We start from the raw sequence: 15,323 nt of genomic DNA, 5'->3' as shown, positions 1-15,323 counted from the left end.
AGCAATCCCACTGCTGGGCATGCACACCAAGGAAACCAGAATTGAAGGAGACATGTGTACCCCAATGTTCACTGCAGCACTGTTTATAATAGCCAGGACTTGGAAGCAACCTAGATGTTCATCGGCAGATGAATGGATAAGAAAGCAGTGGTACATATACACAATGGAATATTACTCAGCTATTAAAAAGAATGCATTTGAATCAGTTCTAATGAGGTGGATGAGACTGGAGCCTATTATACAGAACAAAGTCAGAAAGAAAAACACCAATACAGTATATTAATGCATATATATGGAATTTAGAAAGATGGTAACGATGACCCTATATGCGAGACAGCGAAAGAGACACAGACGTAAAGAACAGACTTTTGGACTCTGTAGGAGAAGGGGAGGATGGGATGATTTGAGAGAATAGCATTGAAACATGTATATTATCATATGTGAAATAGATCACCAGTCCAGGGTGCTCAGGGCTGGTGCACTGGAATGGGGAGGGAGGTGAGAGGGAGGTTCAGGATGGGGAACACATGTACACCCATGGCTGATACATGTGAATGTATGACAAAAACCACCACAATATTGTAAAGTAATTAGCCTCCAATTAAAGTAAATTTTTTAAAAATGAAGACAGAATAGTATGCTAAATCTTTCTTCATAAATGTATCAGTTCAGTTCAGTTCACTCAGTTGTGTCCGACTCTTTGCGACCCTATGAATCACAGCATGCCAGGCCTCCCTGTCAAATAATTTTGTAAATGCATAAAGTTCCCATGTAATGTTGTATGCAGGATAAAATTTGAGACTGTATTATATTTTACATAAAATGATCTTATAGAAAAAAAAATACCATCTGTTTCATAATCTGGGAGTCTTTATTTTTCCTTCATCTACAATTTTATTCTTTATTATGTTTAAATATACATATATATTCCATTTTGTATTAGCAGGTATTTAATACATTTTTAGATATAGTTCTTCAAATAATGATACATTATCAGTGAAAGACTACTAGTTATCCTCCACTGTTCGTTCTCGTCTTCCATTGTTATAGAGGAGCTATGCGACCACTCAGCTAAAGATTTCACTGTTGCGACTTCTTTTCAGTAAGATGGCCCTGACTGTAAGTTCTGACACTGGAATGGAAGCAAATATGACTGTGTACCTGCTTTCCTAGTCTCTCTCCCTTTGCATGAAGGCTGGGAAATACAGGCAACTAGAAGGATCACCTTAGACCCAGGAAGGGAGCCATATACTGAGGATGGCAGAGCCACTCTGTTGATCCTACACTGCTCACCTCCAGACTGTTATATGAGAGGAAAATATATGGTTAACTTATCTCTTTGCTACATTAGTTCCATCTGTATCTCCAACTAATACAATATTATATCCTTATTTAATAAAACAAATGAATGGCATTTGTTGAGTTCTGATTACAGGTCAATGAGTATTTTATACGGATTATGTCAACTATTGGAGAAGGAAGTGGCAACCCACTCCACTGTATCAACAATTCCATGAGGTTAAACATCTTGGGTAGATCACAAAGCTATATTAACTGAAAGAACCACAAGGTATAACAGTCTTAAAATGATATTTTAAAAGAATATGTTATAACATTATATAAAAACATAATTAACTGTATTTCTCTCAGCTGAATGACCATGGAGACAATAAAAACTTTCTGTACCATTCTTAGCAATTCTTTCAATGGATATACACACAAAGCCACTTCCATGCACACCACAATAATGGAAGTTTTTAAAATTATACACGTAAGTTTTGGTCTTAGAATTTCCTTCTACATTTTTCTTTTTTATTTGGATATTTGGTGGCAAAGCTTTGACTTCTCCTTTATATTTTTTATAAAAAGAGCAGTGGAATAAGGAGACATATTAACCTTGAACCTAACTGGGGATCTGCTCACTTTCTCAAAATACGTGTGGCAATATAAAAACGTAAAATATTAACATATATTCTAAAGCATAACAAGACTCTCTTCACTGTTGGAATTACATTCCATTTAGTAGCTGTATAACCTAGAAAAAAACTTTAACCTTGCAAACAATTTCTTCCTTCATATTAAAGATGATGATATTCATTTCACAAGGTTGTCCTAAAGATTAATAAAATAATGGGTGAAAAGAGCTCAGGACAGTACTTGAACTAATTTAGAAAGAAAAAAAAAAATGTAGCCCTTCAGTTGTATTTAAAAGGTTCTAATATTATATTAAGAAAAAGTGTAATACATTTATCTCTTTATCCTAATTTTTTCCTCAATTATTTAATCTACTTTTGTGGATAATCATATGCAATTGAAGGACATATGTATTCTTCCAATACATTATTAGAAATGGAAAAATCCAATAAAAGATATCTTAGAAGTTGAAAGCATCAGGGAGAGCAGTTTTATGTAGGCCTATTCACTGTGATTTTTAACTTCTAGTATCAGGGCTTCCCAGGAGGCACTAGTGGTAAAGAACCCTGCCAATGCATGAGGCTCAAGAAATATGGGTTCAATCCCTGGGTTGGAAAGACTCCCTGGACATGGGCATGGCAACCCACTCCATTATTCTGGCTTGGAGAATCCAATGGACAGAGAAGCCTGGCAGGGCACAGCCCATGGGCTCACAAAGAGTTAAACATGACTGAAGCTACTTAGCATGCACGCATGTGCAGGCAGGCACCTGGCAAAATCTCTAACTTTTAAAAGTTAAAGTACTGCCTTTATTCAATACTATTTATCGATCTTCTCTGAGCTAATATTTCATGATGCCATAAAGTAATCTTTATAAAATTGCAAAAATATCCTGTTTAGCTATGTTCACTCACTGACTGAGCCTGCAGGTAAAAAGCAAGATGTGTCCTGTGAAGTCAGTAAAAACTAAATTTGATAATTTTGGAAGATCCATCATTTTAAAATATTGAATTTCAACCCAGAAGCCTGCTAAATTCCTCTATTTATTCAACTTTTGTCCTCAGCATTCACCTAACACCCCCAGTCTCAGCACAAAGCTCACTCTCAACTCTGGTGTCCTTCAGCTAGTCTGTGCTTTGGGTTCCTGTGGCCAAAAAAAAATGCGCCTCTTTTGTCCCCATCACGTACCTTCTCTCTGGATGAAAGGGAAGAGGCATTTAGACTCATTCATTTACCTTCTTCTCCCCTAATACTTAAATTTCAATAGTAAAGTTTGCTCTTTCCCTCCCTCTTACATACATATAATTCTTTTATCTATATTTTCCCTGTGACTGTAATAAGGTACATGTCTTATAAAAGCAAGATTGTAAGGATTTTCTTCCATCCTGTCAATTCTCTTTCATTATCCTAATTCAGACAAGGCCATTTCTTCATTCATCAGTATTCACAATATTCTTAGTAACCCAACACCTCATAAAGCATAATGGAAATGAGATGACACTTATTTTTTCCCTTATGGATTCATTGAAAACTGCAGATTTGGTGAGAGAGGGTCCACATATTAACACCAGAAGTAAAAAAGAGGTCAGCCAAGAAGCTGGTTTTTGAGGCTGGAGAAACACTGCAGGAGTGAAGGAGAGCTCCCAAGAGCAGCTTATTTTTAATTTCATTTTGTCATGAAATCTTTAACCAGAATCTGTCAATTCTCATTTATTATTTCTTATTCCACTAACACCATGACTTTCATAGAGGCTTACTTATTACCCTCCACACTTTCATATTTCAATTTATTCTCCCACAGAGAATCACTGCAGTTCCCAAATATCAGCTTACAATAGCTTTCAGGCATCTTTGCACCTTCAAAAATGGAGATTTTTCATTACTAGGTTGTCAGTTCTCTGAGGAGAGGAACTGTCTCCCCATAAACCCTTGGTAGCCTGCACAGTGCCTGGGATATAGCATGTGTTTGATAAGTATTCATTAGAATTAAGTGTGATAATTGTTATTAACAAAGAACACTTATCATTTCAAAGCATATTCCTATGTCATCTCACAGATATTTAAGTTTACTCAAGATATTCAGTTTGAAAACTACAATTGTTTTACAAAGAAATTCTGGAATAATATATTGAAGTATATGCTTAGCATGTTTTCCTTATGAATTCCTAGTAATTCACAAGGTAACCAACCATTCATTCTAGTTTCCACCAGAAAGGAATATTCACATATAAAAAAAAATACTCATATATCCATACATGAAACCACTTTTACACCATTTCACCTCATTGATCCCATCACTTTTTTGGAAACAAAAGACCTCACTGCATCACTAGAAACACAGATGAGATACTTTCAAATTGTTAGATTACTTACATTAAAATAGAAGCAGTGAGACTCCAAAGAAATGACATTTACTTTTTAATAAATCTTACAGAAGCTCTATATGCATATGCTCTTACCCAAGGAACATGATCTATTTAAGATGCCACACAAATGTTGCTATCATTTTTAAAAATCATTTTAGAGTGACATTCATAGCCATTTCATAATCATAAGAAAAACTATCTTTTATAAAAGTGTCTCTTTCTCTTGCACAAAAGTCTGTATTACCCATCTCAGTGATTCGCTCATGTCTTCAGGCATAGTGGTAAACACTGGAAACCACTTTTGAAAATAAAATCTACCCTCAAAGAATGAAGATATGTTCCCACTGAGGATATTCAAAGAATCCATCACAAGCCTTAAAGTAACCACTACATGTGAGATTCCAATATGCTCTGAAGGATGGAGGAAACAGGATATCCTGATTTGAATTGCAGGAATGAATATATATCACGTGAACTCATGTAAGTGAGGGTTGTATATAAACACCTCGCTAACTATTAGGGATGGTAATAAGTATTAATACCAAGAGTTTCTCTCAGAATTTCACTATCATATTCCCATGAAAAATTATGTACTATTTAAAACATAGAAATAAGGTTTCTTAGAAAAATTGCCCTCAAAGAAATGATTTGTAAGTTTGGAGGAACTTTACTCACATCGACAAGCTGATTGACTCCACTTGCTGTTTTTGCCAGGGTGACAAGGTCTTCTTGCATCTTATCCACCCATGACTTGATACTGCAGAAAGCAGAGGAAAGAATGTTCTATCAAATCTCTGGCAAAGTAAAGTCATAGACTGACATTTGATATGTACAGATTATCCACAGATAATTCTTAAATTACCTTTAAATCTTTCTCCTCCCTCCTAGCTCCTACTATGCCTACACCTCCCCAGCCCACTTCTAAGTTATAAGACCAATGAACCTTTAAGGGCCGACCTCTTAGGATGCTAAAATATCAACAATTCAAACAGAGAAAAATTATAAATATATGCTTAATTTTTATGAAAATTCCATTAAAATAAGTTAATAAATGGAATATTCTAAACTAAACTTAATCTTTTGGCTTACAAGTCTTAAAGTGAAGTAACAGTCAGTTATGCCTGACTCTTGCAACCCCATGGACTGTAGCCTGCCAGGCTCCTCTGGCCATGGAATTCTCCAGGAAAGAATACTGGAGTGGGTAGCTGTTCCCTTCTCCAGGGGATCTTCCCAACCCAGGGATCCCACATTGCAGGTGGATTCTTTACCATCTGAGCCACCAGGAAAGCTCAAGAATACTGGAGTGGGTAGCCTATCCCTTCATGGATCTTCCTGACCTAGGAATTAAACTGGGGTCTCCTGAATTACAGGTGGATCCTTTACCAGCTGAGCTACCAAGGAAGCCCAAGTCTTCTTAATATAATACTAAGGGTGTGATCAGAGAAGGCAATGGCACCCCACTCCAGTACTCTTGCCTGGAAAACCCCATGGACGGAGGAGCCTGGTAGGCTGCAGTCCATGGGGTCGCTGAGGGTCAGACACGACTGAGCGACTTCACTTTGACTTTTCACTTTCATGCATTGGAGAAGGAAATGGCAACCCACTCCAGTGTTCTTGCCTGGAGAATCCCAGGGACGGGGGAGCCTGGCGGGCTGCCGTCTATGGGGTCACACAGAGTCGGACACAACTGAAGTGACTTAGCAGTAGCAAGGGTGTGATAAGTGAGTATTTGAAAAATTCAAGAAAATAATAAATATTTTAAATTTCTTATAATTCCAATGCCCAAAGATAGCCACTCTTAACATTTTGATGCACTCCCCTCCTAGTCTTTTAAAAGCATTTTGTATAGTTGAGCACATATTATGTAAAATTCATGTCTTTGACATCAGTCACTTGATACTCTTCCATGCCATTACAAGTATTTTATAAATACTGCATTTTAATGGCCACCTAATATTCCATTATATTTAAATCACTTAATACACTTGACCATACTCCTTTTTAGAATAAATAAATAAATATATAGCTAGAATGCCATCAGCTTTAACCACTAAAAGTTTCACTGCAACAAATATCTTAGTACATAAACCTTAAAAGCTTAGTCCTTAGCTAGACTCAGATTTGGAATTACTGGATCAAGGCTTAAGTTCTAAAGAAATGGCTTTGAGCATTAAAATTATGGCTGAAGGATCCAGTTCAAATCCTTTCCATGTACAGCTGAGCCTTGAACAATGTTGGGGGTTAAAAGTACCAAGCCCCCAGCAGTTGAAAACCCACAAATGACTTACAGTCATTCCTCCATATCCATTGGCTGACATCACAGATTCAGCGAATGACTGATCATGTAGTACTGTGCATTTACTGAAAATCAATCTACTATAAGTAGACCCACAAACTAAACCCATGTTGTTTGAGGGACAATTGCACATACTTTAGATTAATGTAACAGAGATCTTAAAATAGGAGGTATGGATGTCTAGAGATCTTAGAAAAATTCTAAACTGATGGTCGTATTTTTCCCGCTACTAGAGACTACCAAATGCCACACAATTTTCCCCACTCTAATAAATTAATTTGCAATCCCTTCATATATTTTACTTATTCATCCTCATGTTGCAAAAAGTGTGTATTCTTTTCTGACCATTCAAATAGAAATAAAACACTAATAAAAACAATAGAATATGTCGCTTACCTCTTCTATTCTTTGGATTTCATTGGCACTAAATGTATTCCCTCAATTTTTTTTTTGACTGACAGTGTTCTCTTTCCTTTTCCTTTTGACAGTGTGATCTAGTTTCATTATACTGAAATAGCAAATAATTCATACATTTAAAATGTAACTCTTAGATATGTTCATCTTACAGTGAACATAAAATTTCAAACGAATTTATTTGTGAAATAGAAACAGACTCACAGACATAGAGAATAGACTTGTGGTTGTGAAGGAGAAAGTGGGGTGGGAGAGGGAAGTATTGGTCGTTTGGGATTGGCAGATGTAAACTAGTACATACAGAACAGATAAGCAACAAGGTCCTACTGTAAAGCACAAGGAACTATATTCAACATCCAGTGACAAATCAAAATGAAAGAATATAAAAAGGAATATATATATGTATGTATGTATGTATGTGTGTGTGTGTGTGTATATATATCTGTGTGTGTGTGTGTGTGTGTGTGTATGCTTCCCTGGTGGCTTAGTTGGTAAAGAATCTGCCTGCAGTGTGGGAGACCAGGGTTCAATCCCTGGGTTGGGAAGATCCCCTGGAGGTGGGAATAGCTACCCACTCTAATATTCTTGTATTCTGGCCTGGAGGATTCCATGGACTGTGTAGTCCATGGGGTCGCAAAGAGTTGGACATGACTGGGCAACTTTCACTTTTCATATATTTTTATACACACACACACACGTATAACTGAGTCACTTTGCTATACACCAGAAATTACCACAACACTGTAAATCAACTTTATTTCATAACTCTTCTATCAGTAAACTAATTCCAGGACTGAAGCTGGTCTGCCCACAATAGCACTGACTGGGTCCCGTCAGCATTCACACCAAACTGAGCCTGCCCGCTCCTGACTACTAGCCTTCTCAATGGAATGACAAGGGGAGAGGCTTTGAAAATGTCTAAGAGTAGATATCATCTCTGCTGATTCCACCAGGAAACTCTAAATGTACGGATTCTTTAAAATGCTAGAGAATTAGCTCATCAGTGGATTGACTCTGTGGAAGAACAATAATCCTGGTCCCTCTCCCTGTTCTCCAGAAGTTTGTGAGTGGCTCTCAAACATTTCAGAAAAATTTCCCCTGAGGAAAATCACATTATTCATGATTAGTATCTAAAAGGCACTTATGCACATTTTCACTTAGGAAATAGAGCGATGAAGAGTAACACTGAACCGCTGTCTTACGCTGACTGACCAACAATCTGCATCTAAAATGGTAGGCGGCTACACCGCCTCTATCAAGGGAACTGGCTCTCATTATTTCAAAGCCCAGCCCTGTTCACCGGTTTCACTGGTCTAGTTGGTCTAGAATGGAGTAGAAAAGTGCTGTTTTGAAAATAAAGTTTGTATTTCACAAGTGGGAATCACAGGAATTTAACTTAGCATGTATGTCTTCTCCTTGGACAAAAATTTCGACAGAACTACAAGGTCATCAACTTTTTTCTGCTAATTTTGAATGGAACAGTATTAAAACTTAAATGTAGAAGTCTAACTTCTACTTGGGAAAGGGATTTAAGTTAGGTATATATAGGAGAACATATAAAAGAATAATGAGCTGATTAACTAAAGAGGAACAAGGAAAATTGAAAATCAATCATGAAAAAGGATGGAATGCCTTAGAGGAAAACACAGAGGCTTGATTTACATGTGAAACAAAATAGGTGGTAAATGAAACACATAAAAACAAGGGGTACTTTTCACACAAATGAAAATAAGAAAGAATATTTATTGAATTATGCTATATGAGTATGATTTTAAACATGATTATCAAGAAACAAGACATAAATAAATGGAAAAAGGGTGTAAAATTAAGAAAAATTTATAGTTCCATTAAAATAAATGATGTACACCACATTATTAGAATAATATTATACTTTGTACTACTTACAAGCTGGTGTATATATTTGAAAAATATTATAAATGCTAATAATTCTTACTACTCTATTAAGTAAGTATGAATGTAATCCACTTTTACATCAAGAACAAACAATTACAGTAGGGGATGGGTAGGAGAAAAAGATATAGATATCATCCTCTAAATTCAGAGAAACTATTTCATTTCTCCAAGCAATTACTCAACAAGTCCTAAAACCCAGAGAAAATGAATCACCTCTTCTCAAATATAATTCCCAACCTTGACAAATAGCGTTCCCAGCAAAAAAAGAAAAAAAAAAAGTAAGAAGTGTTATACAAATCTTCAACTGGGAAACTGAGAGACAAAGACTATATATGTAAAAAACTTAACTCTAGAATTCTGATTTATGCTAAACTGATCTAAAACGTGCTTTCTATCTTGACACCTGAGTCTACTGTCACTGCCAGTGTTCACTGGGGTGAACCTGTTTTGGCTGAAAAGTAATTCAGGGCCCGTCCAATCTTCTCTGTCCCACTGACAGGCTGTCAACAACATTTTATAGGAGCAAAGATTTTTTATAGACATAAGGTGTTACCTGGCTTTTCTAAAATGTATAGGCACTTTGCTTTTCAAACCTGGAATTAGAAAATAATAATGGCTAGGATATAAGCAAAGATTTCATTGATCACAAGGGAAAATATTCACATGGGCAAATTCTCCATCAGTCTTTCCCTTTCTAGGGTAAACTGTCAAGCACATATGTATAATCACCAGGTCTCTCGCATTTCAGGCAGACTCTTTACCAGCTAAGCCAAAAGGGAAGCCCAAGAATACTGGAGTGGGTAGACTACCCCTTCTCCAGTGGATCTTCCCGACCCAGAAATCAAACTGGGGTCTCCTGCATTGCAGGCAGATTCTTTACCAACTGAGCCATCAGGAAAGCCTTGTATAATCACTAAGCACTATTAAATGTCTCCATAGAGAAAGTTACAGAAGACAGAGCCTTTTAAGATGATAAGAAACTAACATAGCACTCCATGAGGAAGAATGTGTTGTTTCTTCTCTGTCCACCCATATAAAACAACATTGTTGGAAAAGATACTAAAACCTGGAGGGGTAGAAATGAAAGATACATGTCTTACTATCTGGTTGAGCTTTAAACTGAGTCTGATAGGAAACAGGCAGAAGAGAAAAAGAAGAGGTAGAAGAGAAAAAGAATAAGGTGATGTAGGGGAGGAAAAAGTATCTTTTTCTTCTACCTTTCTAAATTCTTGGCTGAGAACCTTGCAACAAAAGACAGATTAATAAGTGAAATGCACACAAATTTATCTAATTTAAATTTTATATGACACGAGAGCCTTGATAAGGAAATGAAGATCCCCTCAAAAAATAGTTAAGCCTAATCAAAAAATGGTTAAGCATAATATCTTTATGCTAGATTTGATGAAAAGCAGAAAGATATGATAGAGATTTCCCTGGCAGTCTAATAGTTAGGATTCTGCGCTTTCACTGCCTAGGGCCCGGGTTCATTGACATGCCATGTGGGAAACTAAGATTCTACATAGCAGTGTGGCCAAAAAATTAATTTTAAAAAAAGATATCTGGGACAAAGAATATCAGCTAAGTATAGTAAACTGGGGAAAACAACACATTTCTATTTCTGCCCCATGTCTTAAAAGATAAGGATGCCCTTTTCTTCCAAGTACAGGGAAGACAACGTTCACCAGAAAGGAAGGTCAGGAGGTCCTTCCCAAACACACCACTTCCCAAACACCTTCAGCTTAAAATACTCAATAGGCCATGTAACCATATTTTGTGGTAGCATATACTCAATCCCATCAGTACAATATGAGAGGCCCTTAAAGTTTACCAGACAGTTGTGTGGGAGGGTGGATAGAGGAGGCTTTCTGCACTAGCTACTTAAATTAAGATATGAAATACAAGTGGAATTTGACAAAATCGAGAAGGGAAGGCAGTAACAACAAAGGCAGAGGGAATGTAAACCATGGCCTAGTCAGCAACCACAAGTAGCCTGTATAGCCAGAGTCCAAGGTTGGCTCAACAAATTATAGAAAGGAGGCAGGAATGGTCAGGAAGAAATTCAAGCAAATAGCTGCCAGACCCAGGGTCTTAAATTACATTCTAAAGCATTTAAACTGTATCCTCAAAATAAAGGAGAGATGATGGAAAATGTGAAGTTAGCAAGTAACAAGATCAATTAAGTATATAATGACATTATTAAATAATTCCTGTGACAGCCGAGTGGATGGTAGCTTAAAGAGAAAACAAAAAGTGAGGAGGGAAGGTCAAGACAAGACATAAGAAATGAGTAGTATTCAAAACAGCTCAGTATTAGCGAGAGTAGAGAGGGGAACAAAACGAAGACCAAGTAGGGACTTTCCCGGTCCAGTAGTTAGGGACACTGCACTTCCACTGCAGGGGGCACAGGCTCCATCCCTGGTCAGGGAATGAAGATCCTACATGCCAAGCCACGCCATGCCATAGGAGTGTCCAAAAATAGAGAAAGAGAGAAAGTAGAAGAAACCAGCTCAACAAAATTCTGAAGGATGGCCAACAGGATTTCAAGTCTTACTTGATTTAAATAGTGAATGCAGATGACTCATGGAATTTCTCAGCTACACGATGATAGTATAAGAGGAAGAACAAGTTAAAGGAATATTGATGAGTTTATTGCTATTGGTTGAGGTAGAGATATTTTTGAGATTGATGTATAGAAACTCAGTGGCAACTGAATATACATAGATTTGAAGCTCTCAGAAGTTTCCGTAGAATTCCAAGGTCTGGTTGTTACAAAGGACAAAGGTAAACTAATACATGATTCCCATAGGAGAGGTTTAGGGGGGGAAGAAAACACACGGGAGCTAGAACTCTGTAAATAACACTGAAAGAGGAGACGCAGCAATCTAAGTAGTGGCAAGAGAGAAGGGAATCCAAGAACAATGGTATCAAAAAAGTCAGGGAAGGGGAGACTTTCCAAAGAGAGTTACCAAATAAGATGAGAGAAATTTATCAATCTTATATGTGAGAAGAGTGAGAGAACAGTGTGCAACCTAGGAATAAATGGAGAACAAGCAGTTCAGTGCTCCTTTTCGTTTGTTTTCAGCCATGCCACACTGCATGTGAGATCTCAGTTCACTGACCAAGGATTGAACCAATGTCCCCCTCACGGGGACACAGAGTCTTAAACACTAGATTGCCACAAGAGACAAAGACATGGTTTCATGCAAAAGGAGAAGGCAAGGAGAAAAGGAGACATCAGAGAGAGATTTCAGGAGAGAACATGTAACTTACTGACAGGGCAAGGTTTCAAAAGACTCCAAATTCATTCAGCTTTTTCTTGCTCACTCCCTATATTCCAAATATGATGAGATGGCGGATGAGTAAAGAGATAAGCAGAACACAAGAGAAACTTAATCCATGGCTAGAAGGCGGGTTACTTCTTCCATGGAGACTGAAGGGAAAATGTAAAAGGTTTTAAGTAAATGGAAATAACTGTAATAACTAGAGAAAAAAAAAAAAACAGAACTGGAAACAAGTTCTATTTTTTTCTTTTTAATAACAGAAACAGAGACACAGTCCTCTGTTCAGAGAGAAGCAGGAGGTTTTAAGGTGGGGTAGTTTAAAAGTTGAAGGTTTAAAAAGAACAATAGCTGGAGAGTAAGGACCAGTCCTATACTGGAGGTCATCAGTTTTTAACAGTACTAATCAGCTTAACTGTGAATTTTTCTACCAGTACTAAGCTAAAGAGGGCAAGATGGGGAAAAAAAAAAAAAAAGCATTCAGATGACTATGCAGCAGATACCAGCAGATGGGGAAATAAAGGACTAGGAAAAATAAATTGAAGGACCTGAAAATTTTAAGATCTCTACTATTTCTAAATAACAAAGACCACCAAAAATAGTCATTAAAATGTTATAGTATTATATTCATATACAATGCTTATTTTCTTAAACACTTTTCTTATGGAACCAAAAATACTATTACAGAAGTTATGAGAAAATGTGAAAATACTACATTACCAAATTTCAAATTTCTCATCATTTGGGACATTTTTAGATTAATAATCTCACAAAATAATATGTTAGAAGACTAAATGAAGAAAGTGGCCTGAACACAAACCTCACTTTAAGTCACCTGAAACAACATATAATTTCTAAAAAAAAAAAATTCTTTTTTTTTTTTTTTTAGAAAAAAATTCTTAAAATTACTGAAATAAAACAGATTGCTCTCAGAAAGCTTAAAAGTTTGCTTGAACATCTTTCTTCTAAAAATAAATACATATTATAATATCTGAGCAGTTCAAAAAAAGTTGAATCAATGTACATCTGGTTATATAGATACAGTAGAACTTGACTTATAGGTATAGTGTTTCCATGAGAAAATGCATGGGATTTTTCAAATTGTGATGTCAAGAACACACTTACTCTGCTTATTAGAAATGTAACCATGGCTTCAAGAGTCAAGTGGTAACAGAGGCTTCAAGGTAACAAGGATAGGACTAGAGCATGATCTAAGCAGGAGAGTGAGAATGCATGATATTTATAGAGGAAAATGGTGAGAAGTTCCAGAGACTGGGTATGTAGTCAACCACAGAATGTAACACAACTACTTTCTATCTCTCTGCTACCCCTGTCTCCCAATTTTCCAATGTTTTTTGAAACCCTGTGTTTTTCAAGCTTCTACAACTATAAAAAGTCAAAATCTCATGACTTCAATTACCACCTTTACATATGTAATTTGAGCTCCAGTTCTGTCTTAACTATTTGCCAGATTACACCCTTTTGATTTTCCACCATTTTTTCCCCAAAAATATATAAAACTGAACTCAAAATCTTTCCTCCAAATAGCACTAATCTTCCCACGCTCCTTCTACTTGTTGACCAGCCATATTCTCAGTCATCCATGTCCCTGCCATCAATTTCATCATCATATCCCCTCTTCAATCAATCCTTTGCATCTCAGTGTTTTTCCAACACACACTTGATAGCTAAATGCACTGAGATCTTATTTTCTGCCAAAATTCTTGCCTAAGTATTTAACATTCTCTCTCAGTCATCAGAAAAACAGTGCTCACGTTTCATTGATGAGAAAACAAAGTTCAGAGAAATTTGAAATTTAACTGTTCAGCCTTCTAGCTTCTGCTTTTCTAAGCCATTTACTTAGACCAACCTCCCATATTTCCATGTGCGTAGACTGTCCTTTTTCACATTCTGCTTTTGCTCTGTAACGTCTCCCTGAAATTAAGCCTCTACCATCATTGTGAATAAATTTCACAAATACTTTAATATCACCTTTCACAAACTCCCAAACTAAAAATATGCTTTGTGCTTCTTTTTCTGTAGACTCTCATGATTAGATATTTCTATTCTCATTTGCCACTCAATTAATATTATACTGCCTTGCATACAGCAGGCACACATATATTTATTGAATAAATAGAAAAGTGTATTGAAATGAAATGTAATCGTAATGTTTTTTAAAATGTACAATTATCTTTACTTAATGCATACAGAGTAAGTGATTTATTTACTAAATTCCTTCTTCTCTCCAAAACTCACATGAGAAAAGCATAATCTGCTGAATCCATGTTTCTATAAAAAGCACCCACTTTTCAACAAGTAGAAGAATTGTAAAATATGACTTAACAGTTTAAACAAATTTTTTTAAATCTCTAGCATGCATATAACTTATAATTCTAAATCTTTCAACTGGATATTAAATTTCATCAGAAAAAAATTAAGTCTTGTAATCCTTCTCTAACTCTACAATAACTTATTACAAATTCAAATATCAGTATATGCTTCCAATTGTTTTATGATGTCTGCAGATCCAGTGTAATTTGGAAAGATTGCTAAAAATTGAGGCAAATATTTTATTGAATAGTTGAGATAATCTTTTATATCCTCTCCTTCACTTTATTGTACACAAACAGCACAAATTCTGAAGGCAAATAATATAATCAAGTTTTCACTAAACTTGAGAAAAAAATACTAGTCATGCAATTAATATTGTTCCTTTTGAGATGACATTTGCCTGTCAGATGGCTTTCAAAAGAGTATTGCATAGTTCAGAAAACTTTATTTAAAAAAAAAAAAAAAGAAAGAGTGAGATGGAAATTCATTTCATTTTGCATGCATTTGAGGAACATCAAATTCAGAACAGCACAAATTACACCCTGCTCCATCTATTGTAAAGTGTAGCAGTTGAGTACAAAGTGTCAAGTTTGTATAGTTATCTATTTAATTGTTTTAAATGCTACAGAGAGAATTTGCCTTTTTACTGGTTGGAATAATAGAGCCAAACAGATAGCTAAGAAATGTTGTAACAGGTCCTACAGAGGCTGACTGTCTTCCTTCCTACCCTCACATAGTCAGTCCTCAATTAAAAAAGAATGTGTGAACTTCCTGCTATTAGTAATAGAGTATTGAAACAGACAACTT

The 15,323-nt window shown here is 36.1% G+C and overlaps 1 protein-coding gene across 10 annotated transcripts in view; it reads right to left on the bottom strand.

The window, feature by feature from the left end:
* The window catches only part of CACNA2D1 (calcium voltage-gated channel auxiliary subunit alpha2delta 1), a 533,324-nt gene that overhangs the window by 411,724 nt on the left and 106,277 nt on the right, over window positions 1-15,323 (bottom strand). For 9 of the 10 annotated variants that reach the window (XM_055590113.1, XM_055590111.1, XM_055590110.1 and 6 more), the window contains exon 2: window positions 4,956-5,037. In XM_055590113.1, the coding sequence (XP_055446088.1) occupies window positions 4,956-5,037 (82 nt within the window). Of the gene's footprint in view, window positions 1-4,955; window positions 5,038-6,972; window positions 7,085-15,323 lie in introns of those variants that run through there. The other variant, XM_055590116.1, reaches the window with a different exon arrangement.

Source organism: Bubalus kerabau, chromosome 8 (genome assembly GCF_029407905.1).
Source record: "Bubalus kerabau isolate K-KA32 ecotype Philippines breed swamp buffalo chromosome 8, PCC_UOA_SB_1v2, whole genome shotgun sequence".
Classification (NCBI taxonomy): Eukaryota; Metazoa; Chordata; class Mammalia; order Artiodactyla; family Bovidae; genus Bubalus; species Bubalus kerabau.
Note: the sequence above shows the minus strand (reverse complement) of the source record. Positions and strands in the feature narration are given on the sequence as shown.